The sequence below is a fragment of the Paramisgurnus dabryanus genome, chromosome 20 (genome assembly GCF_030506205.2).
Source record: "Paramisgurnus dabryanus chromosome 20, PD_genome_1.1, whole genome shotgun sequence".
In the NCBI taxonomy this organism is placed as follows: domain Eukaryota; kingdom Metazoa; phylum Chordata; class Actinopteri; order Cypriniformes; family Cobitidae; genus Paramisgurnus; species Paramisgurnus dabryanus.
The window spans coordinates 26,807,721-26,821,379 of NC_133356.1; the positions used below are offsets into that span (position 1 = coordinate 26,807,721).

Genomic DNA, 13,659 nt, shown 5'->3' on the forward strand with positions numbered 1-13,659 from the left:
GTGTATCTGTCAGCAATCGAGAAATCTCAGTCACATATATGGACTGATACAGTAGAAAAAGAGGAGTTAATTTGTACTCATAATTTAAGTAAGAGTGTGCCATGAGGTAATAAGAAAGATTATCTCTTAATGTTGGTTACTTGTCTAGACGTATCTTAAGTGTGTTCCTGATCACATGTTTTTCAGCGATGAGCGCCGCCACTGCCCAGGGTACAGCATATTCAAGTGTTATCAGACCTACGAAATTATATCTGAATTCTGAATAGTCCCATGGACAGGCCCCAAATAACCTCAGCAAAAAACCCCAGCTAAACTCCCATAAATAAATGACGAACGTGTACACTGTCAGCCTGACAGGTAGGGGGCAGTGTTGCTGCTGTAACTTGGCACTTAGATTTTCAATGAAGAAGATGGCAGTGCTGTAGATAAGCAGAGCCCAAAGGCTTGTGTGGCCTGCTAGTCTACGGTCAAGGGTGTAGCACCAGTCCCATGCTGCTGTGAACGCCACCTCGCAGAGACAACCATGCAGGGCGTAAATATACAGCCGGGCAAGGGGTGAGAGGGGTGAAGGTGTGATCTGTGTTGTGATATCAGCTTCAGGGTTTGTGTCAACACCAGCGTCTGCAGAAGCAGAAAAGAGTCTTTTGTTAACACAAGGGTACTTATCTTTAGATTTTGTTATAATTATTGATTTAACGTTTTATCATTAACCAGTAGATAAATGTAGGACCTATTTTCCAATTCACGATTTTACACATCCTTTGGTGTCTAAGTACATGTTAACGATATACCAAGGTACAAATTCCAAAGTAAACTCGAGTTTTGTGCAGTGTAGAGTAGTGCTTGTTGTTTGTTATTACTACAATGACAAATGCTATAAGGTTTATGTTTTGGTATCCTGGCCATACCAATCTGTTTTGTTCTGCTCAAGCCGCACTGTTTAAATTGTTCAGTCAGCTTGGTCATCTTCATTTTCTGGATCAGATTGTTTCGGTTGTTTCGGCAAGGTAGTAAAGACGATATTAACTCTTGTCAGTATTGCATTGGGAGCTAATCTTCAAAATAGGAGCGTCACATTTTCTACTGACGTCAGAAGTATTCAGGATCATCTTAACATTCTCATTAGCTGGCCAATCGGAGGCAGGGCATAAAAAAACAACAATAATATACAGCATGTGGAAAATAATGTTTTTTTAACCATAAACAATGCGAACACATTCTATTATACAAAATAACGTTGTTTTAGCAATGTAATAGGTGCTCTTTAAGAGCACCATTCAAACAAATGACGTTTTCAGTTTCATTTACCGGAATGGTAAACCCACTAGCTGTCTTATCTTTTTACTGATAGTAGTATGACCACAGCAGCTACTTATCAGTATTTTGACTTATTTCAACATTTCCCTTCCATTGCAATACCACAGATATCTGATCTGTTCCCAGACCTGTTGAATCGCATACGTAGGTAGCATTTTATGAAATTATTGGCTACTCAAATGTGAAGGCTGTTCTGAAGGTTACATGAGGTTACATGAGGTAAATAAGTTAATAATTATGACACCTGTTCAAAATCAATGCAGCATAATGCAAATCCGTTAAGATGAGGACAATCCCAGAAAGCATTGTATTTAAGATGGTTAGGGTTAGGGGTTAATATTCTAAATATAATTTATTAAAGGGGTCATATGACATTTCTAAAAATAAAATTATTTGGTGTATTTGGTTTAATGCAATGTGTTTTATGAGGTTAAGATGAAGAAAACCCATAATTTTCTACATTCCCTACATTAGTGTTGCACCTTTAAAGGGATAGTTCGGTCAAAAATGATATTAAACCCATGATTTACTCACCCCCAAGCTGTCTGAGTTGCATATGTCCATTGTTTTTCAGACAAACACATTTTCAGATATTTCAGAAAATGTTTTATATCTTTCAGTTAATTAAATGTGAAGTTACAGGGTCCAAGTCCTTCAAGTCCAAAAAATGTGCATCCATCTTTCACAGAATAAATCCAAACGGCTCCACGATGATAAACAAAGATCTTCTGAGGGTAATCCGTGCCGTTTTGTTGTAGAAATATCAAAATTTAAAACTTTATAAACTAAAATAACCAGCTTCCGGTAACGCCGCCATCTTAGTCGTGTCCACATTCAAGATGATTAAAAATACTAATTAAAAATAACTGTTAACAGTCTGTGTTACACGCCCCCTCACAAACTCACGCATTGAAAAATACAGAGCGTAGCAGACACTGACACCCCGCTGACATACAGGACAGACCAGGTTTACTTTTGGTTACTTTTGAGTTTAAACATATTAAACAAAGTCTCACCTTTCAAATCATCTCTTCCTTCTAGTTAATTTATAGCATCAAATAAACATGAATGACCATGAGACGAAATGTTGTTTTAACCGCGGAAAGGCGTCAGTACACTCCGCTTTTCAAGTTCAAATCCTCTTATGCTAATAACTCTCTTGAACGCACATTCACTACTAGTTGTCTTGCTGTTAATTTTAAAGAAACGTAGAGCAAGTAGCTAATCAGTGTCTAGTTTATTCAAATGCCGGGTGAGCACTGTGCAGCGCGTCTGCGGAGAGCGTTTGCTGTGCGTGGCCATTGTGCTTTTACACCGGCTGTGTTTAATAACAATCTCAAGTTCACATTACTTTCTTCTACCTGCATTTACGCTTTTTAATCCACATTGTTTTCGTGCTGTTCTGGTCCGTGTAATGACAGATATAGACACAATTACAGACATAAAAAGCCCAATGCACAAATCTGTTTCTCTGAAGATTATTAAATTAGATGATAGATAGAGGATTAATTTATGCTGGGCAGAGAGTGACAGCGCAGTCTTCTGTCAACAGTGTTTTTTTAAATATTTCATTGCTTTCTGTTAAATTGTTCAAAGTTATTACTGTTTAAAACACACTTGGCATCACATAAATGATTTTATGGTAAAATGACACTTTCCCCTCAATCCACAAGCATTTAAACGAGCAAAACGCCCCCCACCGACGGTTATGTCATCACCAATTCTGAAACCGGCACACCCCAACTGAAAGATCTAAAACATTTTCTAAAATATCTGAAAATGTGTTCGTCTGAAAAACGATATACATATGCATCTAGGACTGCTTGGGGGTGAGTAAATCATGGGTTTAATATCATTTTTGTCCCAACTATCCCTTTAAGCTGCACCTTTCTGAAGCGTGTCGATTTTTAAAAGCTCTTTACTCTGATTGATTGGTGTGCCCTGATTGACCAGCCAACGCATCGTGACTGAATACCTTAAGCGTACATACCTACTGAATACCTTTTGCGTGTATGAACAAAACATTTTTATATTTACTAATAAAGTTATTCTTCTAAATTCATGGCAATTTACAAAAATTACTATGTGAAAGAGGCTATTATGCTTATCACATTAGCATATTCCGTTGTTAGCTTAGCAACATTTAAATTATGTATTTGGCAGATGCTTTTATCAAAAAAGAAATGCAGTTTATTAAATCTATATTTTTTCAGTATGCCCATTACGTAAATTAACCATGGTTTTTAAAACAAAAAAAAAACATGGTTACTATAGTAAAACCATAGTTATCACAAAATAACCATGGTTTTCAAAAACCAAAGTTAAACCGTGGTTACTGTAGTAAAACCATGGTTTTGCTAATAGTAATCAATATACACACAAAACACATGGTTACTACACTTTTACCACAAAAACCTGCTTAATTTTCATAAGGGGCACACAATGCTTGACCAGTTAACCTTTGACAACCTACAAAAGTCACACCTGTGGAATTATGCCTGTTTCACGCATACTATGTATGTCTACAATACATAATTGACATGTTTCACAAGCATGCTTGATTGAACCGTACTTTCACATGTAACACATTTTCAATGCATTACTGATCTATGGTTTCTGTGTGCCACAAATGTAACAATGGTCACATGATTACAACTCTCTGCATAGAAGCCCCACACATATTATGTACATACAACATACTGTCTATACACTGTCAGAAAAAAATGACCCAAGCTGTCTCCACACTCTAAGAAAGGATGTGTTCATTTTCAACACATTGTTTTGTGTTATGTTAAATGTAAACAAAATGTGTTTTTTCTACGAAATTTACGAATGTGTCATTTCGTGTTGATTTTGTGTTCAAATAAATAAAAGGGACAACAGAAGATGTGTTAAAACAACACACAGTGTATTGTTACAAAAATAACACAGAGAGGTGTTAGATGTGTTGTCCTTAACTAGAGACAATACGTGTTATTTTTCGTTTTAAGAGGGCAGTACCTTTTTATAAGTTCCTATTATGTACCATTTAGGTACAGATATACATTATACCACTGCTTCCCAATCAAGTTTTAGATGTCTCCTTATTTAAATCAACTTACAGTATCAGCCTCCTTCCTAAATTGTAAACATGTCTCCCTAACAAGCTGATAAATAAGGAAGGGGGATCCTCAAGGACCAGGATTGGGAAACACTGCATTATAAAGTATACATTTGGTGCCAATATGTACTTTGATGTACTAAAATGAACAAAATGAATAAAAAAATCTGACATTTTACTGCATGTCATATAAACCTGTTTATTAATTATTAATGCAACTATTATTTAACTACAAGCATTTACAGTATGGTGAAATGATTACATTTGTACTTTCATCTGTGTGCTATCTCTACTCAGCTCGTGCAGCACAAAAAAGTTTCGAAATACACACCACATACAGTTCACACTGCTAATGTGTGAAACGGTCATTATTAGAGTACATGCTAGCTCTGTTTATAGCAAGGCAGCCCTTGCATGGACAGATGCCATGACTTTTATTGAGGCTTGTTTTAACACATGTAAAAGAATACTGTAACTCTTACATTCATGCATTTGGCAAATGCTTTTATCCTGTAAGTGACTTACAGTGCATAACAAGGTACACATTTTATCAGTATGTGTGTTGTCTGGGTTTAAATCAACAATCTTTTTCACTTCCACTGAGCTAAAGGAACACTGTATTGTTGTTTACAATGAGCTCTTTGTGAGATAAACTGCTCTATGGTGTTAATTGTATGAAACACTTGTTTTGAGTTGCTCGTTTCTGATACAAACTTCATGTGTTTAACCATGGGTGCAGATTTAGTCTAAGATAAGCTGAAATGCACACTGTTTTGCACTTAAGCCACAGCTGCTCATCAACATTACACATCAGGGCAGATAAGGATCTTTCTGTTTTCATTCTGAACATCCTGTGTCTAGTCATTTACATTTTGCATAGGTTTCTATTTGCCCTTCATTTCTTCTGTTAAACATCACTTAAAAAACTGCTTAAATCAGCCAACTGTGTTTTCTAGGGCCGTTTCTCAATCCAAAAGCTGCAGCCTGCGGAGGTTGAATATGCAGGCTGCATACGTCATCAAGCCTAGTTTATTTAAGTTAACTGAGCATTACATTCACATATCATTTGTATATTACAACAATTTACGATTAACTAAGAATAATAGTCAACTTTATAATATTCTGAAATAAGTCTGGATGATGTATACAGCCTACAAATGAGACCTCCGCAGCCTTCAGATTGAGAAACGGCCTATATGTCTTTGATTTAAGTTAGTGACCGAGTCTAGAGGTCGACCGATATGCTTTTTCTCTGGCCGATGCCGATTTTTTTTTTTAAATCAGGGCAGCCGATGGCCGATATGTTTGGCCGATTTTCTATATGTACATAATAATCAAAATGTTCTCATCATTATTAGAAGATATTTTAAATGCAAAAATTTCACTATTTAAGTCAAAGTATTTAAAAATATATGACTGGTCTTTCTGAAGAGTTTTACAACCTCCTCTGCACCATGCATTTATCAGACACAGATATTACCTGACACTGCTGTCATCATCTTTGATCAGTTTTTTACCATGGCTTTTATTGCTTTGTAGGATAAAATCCTTATTTGGTAGACCTGATAAAATATTTATTCATCATAAAGTTAACATAGTAAATGTCTATGTTTTTTAGTTGAGACTGTTATTTAGGGCAAATCTTTCTAAACACATTTACATTCTCATTTCTGAGACGCTATAAGTGACTGATTGTGCTGACAGTGACGTCTTGTGACTTTAGTGTCGGGACAGATCTGTTGTTTCAACCGTTCATTCAAACGAATCCGTTCAAAGGAGTCAGTTTGCGAATCGGACGCGCTGTGTTCTAATCCAGGCTGAGCAGCGCAAAACTGTAAACAAAGTGTTACTGTTACAACACGAAAAACATTTCCTCGGTGGATATGATTTGGTCTTCCGACCTTTCGCCATCGGGAGACAGAAAGCGTGCGGGCGCGGCTCTTCTCTCTCTGTCACGCAAACAAAACTCATCATCACTCATTAATCACATGAAATGAGCCTAATCTTTGCACGGACAGTGCACCGCGAGACATAAGCCCGTCGCGCTGTTGTACTGGCTGCTTAATTTGCGCGATCCACCATCATTTAGTAAAGCTGTTTGTGAACAAGGCATGGCTGCACACACACGAGACGGGAGCGAGCTGCTTGCAGCAAGAGGCAGGCAGCGTCACGAGTTCTACAACAGCGCTTAGGTGCCCGCAGATGCGCCTGCCTATTAATCGGCCTAATTTTGCAGCAAAATCGGCCAAAGCCGATTTTTTAAAATATGCCAAAAATCGGCCAATTAATCGGCCGGCCGATAAATCGGTCGACCTCTAACCGAGTCTAGTCGAGCTGATGTTAAGATGGTCTAGATGTCTCCAACCCTGCTCCTGGTGAGCTACCGTCCTGCAGACTTCAGTTCCAACCATGCACAACTGTCTGTAATTGTTAAGCATCCCTGAACACGTTTATTAGCTGGTTCACTTGTGTCTGATTGGGGTTAAGCCGGGAATACACTGTACGATTTTTGGCTATCCCAGACGAAAGATTACCATCGTGAAACAATCATGGCGATTTCTGTGATCGTGGCTCTTCATAAGTGGTCCTATGTTTTAAAGTGAGAGAAGTTCAAAGACTGTCGTTTTCCCGGTCTTGCGTCCAAAGATAGCATACGATAGTTTTCTGACAGTGTCAGAAATTTAGCATGTGTGTTTGCTGCTACGACCTGCGTAGTGGTATTTGTTTACCACTAGCGTATACTGGTGACGTTGCGCTACTGTGTGACACAGGCGTCGAAGCCTTCGTATCATCATTGTACACTTTACATGCTTGTCGTACTCAAGTTTAAACAATTCATGTCGCACAGTGTGATAAGGTAATGATCTTTTAGCAGTGCAAAAATCCTGCAGTGTATTGGGGGCTTTAGAGCTAGAATCTGCAGGACAGTAGCCCACAAGGAGCAGGGTTGGAGACCACTGGTCTAGCTGGTCTTCCAAACTTGAAGTTCACTTTGGTCTAGCTGAAACTGTTAAAGCTGTTCAGCAAGGCTATTAAATGAGATTTTATATCTGATGTCATGACAGAAAATAGGGTTTAAAATCGTATCGCATTGCTCGTTGGAATGCTTGACTCTGATTGGACATCTGTTTTGTTATTCCAAGATAACAACCGCTCAAAACTAATACCAAACGGTAACCTGATGCTGCAAGTCATTTTGATAATATAACATAATATTGCAAAAAATAAATATAAATACATCTGTTTATAACATGCGACATTATAAAGTTTAGCATTTGTTCAAAATTAGTTCATAAAATATTTCAAATCAATATTGAATGTTCCTAACCTTCCTTATGAGGTAAATAGCAGTGTAATAAGCGGGATAAGAACATCTTTCCACACTCTAAGAAAGATGCATTGATTTTAACACTTTATGTGTCATTCATTTTGTGTCGATTTTGTGTTCAAATAGAACACAAGTTGTGTTAAAAGTAACACAAAATATGTTGTTCCAATAATAACACAGAGATGTGTGGACACATTTAGTGTGTTGTCCCTAAACTAACACTGATTGTGTTGTTTTAAAGAGCACCTATTGTCCGATTGACGTTTTTACATTTCCTTTGGTGTGTGTATCAGTACATTTTAACGATATGCAAAAGGTACAAACCCCAAAGTAAACGATGACGCAAGTTATCGTCTCCAACGTAAATATCTTTTCTTGGACTACAACAAACTTTTGTAGGCAACAGTTTACTTCCTGGGATTGGTGATGTAGACAAGACCGACATTATCATAATTCCTCCCGCTTCGGACTCCGGTAAATTAACTCCTGTTAGCAACAGAATCTTTCAAACATGTTAAGGAGCGTCACGTTTCCAGCTGACATCAGAAGTATTCAGGCCAATCACAACGTAACGATTAGCTGGTCAATCAGGGACACAACGCTTTTCAAATCTGTGCGTTTCGTAAAGAGAGTGAATTCTGGAGCTACAAAAATGTACGGTATGGGGAAAATAATGTTTTTTTAACCATAAACCACACAAACACATTGTATTATTCCTAATACACAAAATAATGTTGCTTTTTAGCAATGAAATAGGTGCTCTTTAACACATCTCTAAGAGTGTATACATTATCACTTACATAACATAGACATTAGCAGATAATCTATTTGTCTTGATACGCAACAGAAACACAGATCTAACTCTAATAAAATGTCTATTGTGGATGCTGTACATATAAGCTAGACCTACTTAAACAGCGCAGGTGCTCACACCTTTAAATCGGTTCATATAGTCTACAAACAGTCATGCATGCACAACGCACATCTATTAGAGATACCTCAGGTAAATTGTTTGAATTGTTGGAAACAAACCGCCTGTAACTCACCATTACTTTCAGGACCCTGCCTTCTCACCGGCAACTTTCTAGACTTCATCTCCAATGCATTCAACTCAACAGCGAACAGTTGGGTTTATGACACTTACCTGTAAGTGCCCAAGTTCTCTACACCTGAGAGCACAATGGCTAAACATTAAGCCAGCGCTATCAGTGACATCCTCATCGAGCCGTGCAGAAATAAAGAGGCTAAAGGGTGGGGACCCTAGGTATACTACCCTCTTATATGATATTGAGAGATGTAAACAGATAGATTGAAATAGGGTGTATAGGAGGAGCTTTGATAGGCCTGCTCATCTGTGCTCATGGAGATAAAAACAGACTTGTGACCAGTCATAGAAAATGGGTATTGGGGATTTTAAGATACAACTCACAAAAATATGATGTCATTATTTACTTACCCTTATGGAATTATGCATCCTGAGTTCTTTTCTTCCATGGAATTCCTTTCTTCCATGGGAAACCCGATGAGTTGTAACGTTTTCTGAAGGTCACAACCCAAAGCAATCTCAAAGGTTTTTAACATTCCTCTTTTAAATTTTGAAATGTTGCCTAGACATTTATTTTTTAATGGGACACATTTGGTTGCTCACTGAGAGATGTGGGATTTATTGACCTCGCTGAATTAAATATAGTATTATACACAGCACACATACAGAATATGACACTTCCTAATAAATTTAAATGCTCTCTGGTATGTCCAGTTTCCTGTCCCCCACACAAGTTTAGGATAAACACTCCTCGCTGGGCTAAAGGCCAATGACACAAATAACTAAAAATAAGAGACACACAATTACTTTGAAAACAGCTCTGGATTTCTAGAGAAGAAGGTTCATTCGTTCATGACAAACAAAAGCTGTCATGGTGCCATTAATATATCTCCAATGTTTGCTTTTCACTGTAATAAAAACATCATATGAGTGATCGGTGAAGACTAGGGCCACTGGGGAACAGAGTCCAATGCAAATTCTGTCTTGCTTTCACACAGGCAAACACAAATAAGAAAAAACTGTGGTAAGGGAATATTTAGCATTAACACTTTCTGAAAGTGTGAAGACGCGGTCATGCAATCTAACAGAAAAACAAGACAAGTTTATGAGGGAGAAGTCAGGTTTCAGACAGATCTACTGTAAGTTCTCAACAAATATGTTATACATTGTGTACAGTGTAAAGGTTACATGAAGTTTCCTGGTTACAGATCTAGCCTTAAAAAAAATGTGACTTGCAGAAGTTCTGAATTAAGTTGGTAAGAGAGTACAGTAAAAACATAACAAACAGAAATAAATAAACTAACAAATGAGCAGAAGGAAAGCAAGAAACAAATAAGCAAAAAAGAAAAGGAAGAAAAGTGAGTTGCTGTAAGTGTGAGCATATTTGGGATGTCTCAGAATTGGCAAAGACTTCACTTTCTGTGATGTCAATCTGACTAAAAGGGGAAGTTTGCTGTGAGGCAAAAACCTGGGCTGTTGCTGTCCTCAGACCAGAATTCTGCATTTGGCCTGAAGCAATTATCTTCACACTCTGCCTGCATCTCAGTTTTCTTGAATCAGCAAACCACTCCGGAGTCAACTCGGGTAAGTGTTGTTACAGAGATGTTGTACAGTACATTGCTTGTAGAATGAAATGAATTTAAAAACTAAATCTGAGTTTGGGACATATGTTGCATCTGATCCCAAATATAGCTCATGACAAAAGAATATAAAATTAATTAAAAGATTACAGTTACAAATTAAGAGAAATATGAGAAATATAAGCTAAACACTTGTTAATATATTAAAATATAGACTATGTAATGATCTAAACACTATTATACACTGTAAAAAAAAATTCTTCAAAGAAAGATAATAAAGTAACTGAACAAAGATTTTATGAAGGGGGTAAATTAATTATTTTGTGTTTACTGACAGAAATAAGCATAATCATCCTGCTATAGCTAATACGGTTTTGTTGACTGGACTTTAAGATATTTAAGTGTTTGTCCAAATTGTTTGCTAAACTGAGTAATCTGAACAAACAATAAAAAAACTATGTGTGTTCAGTGTAGACGGTAGAACAGCGGATTAGCGTGCATCACTGTTGCCTTACAGCAATAATGTCTCTGGTTTTAGCTAAAGCTGAATCAAAGACGTCTTCTGCATGTTCTCTTGGTAGTATTGTGGGTTTACTCTCACGGTCCAAAAACATGCAGGTTAGCTCAATTAGATATACCAAACTGCCCTCCACTCAAATTGTGTTTGGATAAACTTTGGATAGATGCTTAAATGGTGTTTATACAGTCGCAATCCTTTGAGTTGAGAGGACTTACTGTAAGTCACTAATTGAGTGACTCAGAAATTTCCTAATCAGTTTTAGTTGGTTCAACTTGTTGTTTAAAGTTGACATTACTCAGTAAATTAAGCTAGGTGTAATACATCACTAAAAGTTAAGTAAACTTAAAAAAAGCTGTGCAGCAAGTGGCCTTGAAAATTTAACTTTTTTGTGTAGGGGTTTGACAATTAGTAGCGCTTGTGAGTACAAATGAAATCAGTTTTGAGGTTTTTGGGGTTTGTTGAATTGGTTAAAAGTTAGTGGTTTGGGTAGATAATTAATTTGTGGTATATGGTTTGGTTAGTGTGCATAGCATGATCACTCAGTCTAGTCTAAAATAGTTGGTAACATTTCAATATTTCAATAGTAAACTAGTCGACATTTTACTAACTATAATAACTTTGCAACTCATTGTCAACTACCAGTCATAGTAGACTGTCTGCTTAATTTATGCTATCATGACTCCTCTAAAAACATTATACTGACTACAACTACATGTCATTCTACTAACCCTAACAAACCCCAAACAGCCTATTTATTATCCAATTATGGTTACGCAAAGTTAGTAGTTAGTAGAAAGTCTGAAGTGGACTAAAAAAAAGAGTAACCAAACTGTTGCTTTTGCAATTTCCACTAAGATACAGGTATGCTTCCTTATATGTTTCAAACCTTATTGCACACTAACCATTATTTCCACATTACTTCTGCACTCGAATAGTTATTTCATTATACTTCTACTTCTGTAACTGATGCCATTTTGTGCAAAACTGACATTTTCTACTGCAATATGAATGAGGAACAACAATCCTGTGTTTAAACTAAACTCTAAACTGTATTTTCAGAAACTACAATGACATCCAACATCACTGCACATCACTGCAATGCGTCAACTCATAATTTGGTGGCGAACGTTCTTCCCCCCGTGCTGATCATCGAGCTGTTACTTGGTCTGCCTGGCAATGTCATGGCATTGTGGATTTTTTGCAGAAATATGCAGTCTTGGAGGGCTAACGTCACATTCCTGTTCAACCTTATTTTGTCTGACTTTCTGCTCCTCTTGAGCCTACCCTTCCGCATTGACAACTTCATACGTGGTGAAATGTGGGTATTCGGGGATGCCTGGTGTCGGATAAATCTATTCATGCTGGCTGTCAACCGATCAGCCAGCATTGCCTTCATGACTGCAGTGGCTTTCGACCGCTACTTTAAAGTGGTCCATCCGCATCACGTTATCAATCACATGACCTCAAAACAAGCAGCCTGTGTTGCCTGCTTCATCTGGGGCGTTGTGATAGCCCTGAGGAGCCCATTACTGGCCAACAACCTCCTAATCACAGAGAAGAACAACTCTTTTTGCAGAAGTTTCAGTAATTATGAAAATCCTTCACTAGGTATCAAACTGCATTATGCTGTGTTTAGCTTTGAGTTTTTCGTGCCTCTGATACTCCTGATCTTTTGCTCCCTGCGTATCGCCTGCATCCTGCGTTCTCGACAGATGGACAAAGACAAGAAGGGACAAAGAGCAATTCGGACCGTCCTGGTTATCGTTGGGGTTTTCATCTTTTGTTTCTTTCCCAGCATTGCCACAGGATTGACTGCCCTTCGTTTAAAAGCACTTGGAAATGATTACTGCAACTCTTACAATCTGACCTCTCAGTTGTTTGCTATGTCCATAGCATTCACCTATCTGAACAGCACACTGGATCCGGTCATCTATTGCTTCTCCAGTTCTATATTTCGCAATTATTTGAAAAGAACTGTAAACCGGACTGGCTTCTTACAGTTACAGCTCAGCAGACGGGGCAGCATGCAAAGTGGAAGCGACTAAGAGATAGACTTGGATTGGACAGGAGAGATGTTGAATAAGGATTGAATGCAGTGTAAAGAGAATCGCTTTATTTGTTTGGGCTATTTTGACTGGTGCAACATACAGTAGCTACACTGATTCCATCAATGTTGTAAGTGTGGGGTGGTTCTACTTGTTTGGACCAAGTCAACACGAAACATATATGAGTTATGTTTGCAATTTGGTGATGCTAGTGGTGGACCCACACATATTCTTTTGTATTGCATGTACTACAGCATTTTGTATAACACACAGTTAATGAATATGATGAAAGCTTAATAAATAAAATAATTTTATATTAGAACTTTTTTTATTTCATTACAGTGGCTCAGGCCTGGAACACTCTGGACGTATTCCCAATGTTAACCAATGGGCGACCACAGATGTTAAGGACAGTAATTTTTAATAACATTATCCTCAGAACGCACACATTGGATGATTCGACCAGACCGTGAGAACCCTCACCTGATGACGGTAGTAACGATTTCAAAGTAATGCGAGAAAAAAGAGATCAAACATGACTTAAAAAAAACAGATTTTGTAATAGTTCTTGCATGACACATTATGAAAGCGCTTGTACCATTTACCATTGTTGTACAAGTCTCATATTGTTTCTCAATACTCTTTCATGTCACGTTTGTGGGCATCATGTTTCAGCTAAGCATGCAACATCCACGCAGCCATTTGAATCGCTGAGGGTGCAAAT

The 13,659-nt window shown here is 37.6% G+C and overlaps 2 protein-coding genes across 2 annotated transcripts; one reads left to right on the plus strand and one right to left on the minus strand.

The window, feature by feature from the left end:
- Window positions 1–136: 136 nt before the first annotated feature.
- LOC141281328 (transmembrane protein 229B-like) lies at window positions 137–3,279 on the minus strand. The gene is made up of 2 exons (XM_073812918.1): window positions 3,204–3,279; window positions 137–621 (listed from the first exon to the last, which is right to left on the minus strand). Exons 1-2 carry the CDS (start codon window positions 3,277–3,279, stop codon window positions 137–139), a joined length of 561 nt encoding a protein of 186 aa, XP_073669019.1.
- A 6,889-nt stretch (window positions 3,280–10,168) lies between these two features.
- LOC135787395 (hydroxycarboxylic acid receptor 2-like) lies at window positions 10,169–13,257 on the plus strand. The gene is made up of 2 exons (XM_065297339.2): window positions 10,169–10,374; window positions 11,950–13,257. Exon 2 carries the CDS (start codon window positions 11,958–11,960, stop codon window positions 12,933–12,935), a length of 978 nt encoding a protein of 325 aa, XP_065153411.1. The 5' UTR covers window positions 10,169–10,374; window positions 11,950–11,957; the 3' UTR covers window positions 12,936–13,257.
- Window positions 13,258–13,659: the final 402 nt, after the last annotated feature.

Coding starts and splice junctions, on each gene's coding strand:
- LOC135787395 (XM_065297339.2), top strand. CDS start 11,958: ATGACATCCAACATCACTGCACATCACTGCAATGCGTCAACTCATAAT.
- LOC141281328 (XM_073812918.1), bottom strand. CDS start 3,279: ATGCGTTGGCTGGTCAATCAGGGCACACCAATCAATCAGAGTAAAGAG. Junction 622..3,203: donor AATCGACACGCTTCAGAAAG/GTGCAGCTTAAA, acceptor CTGCTTCTGCAG/ACGCTGGTGTTGACACAAAC.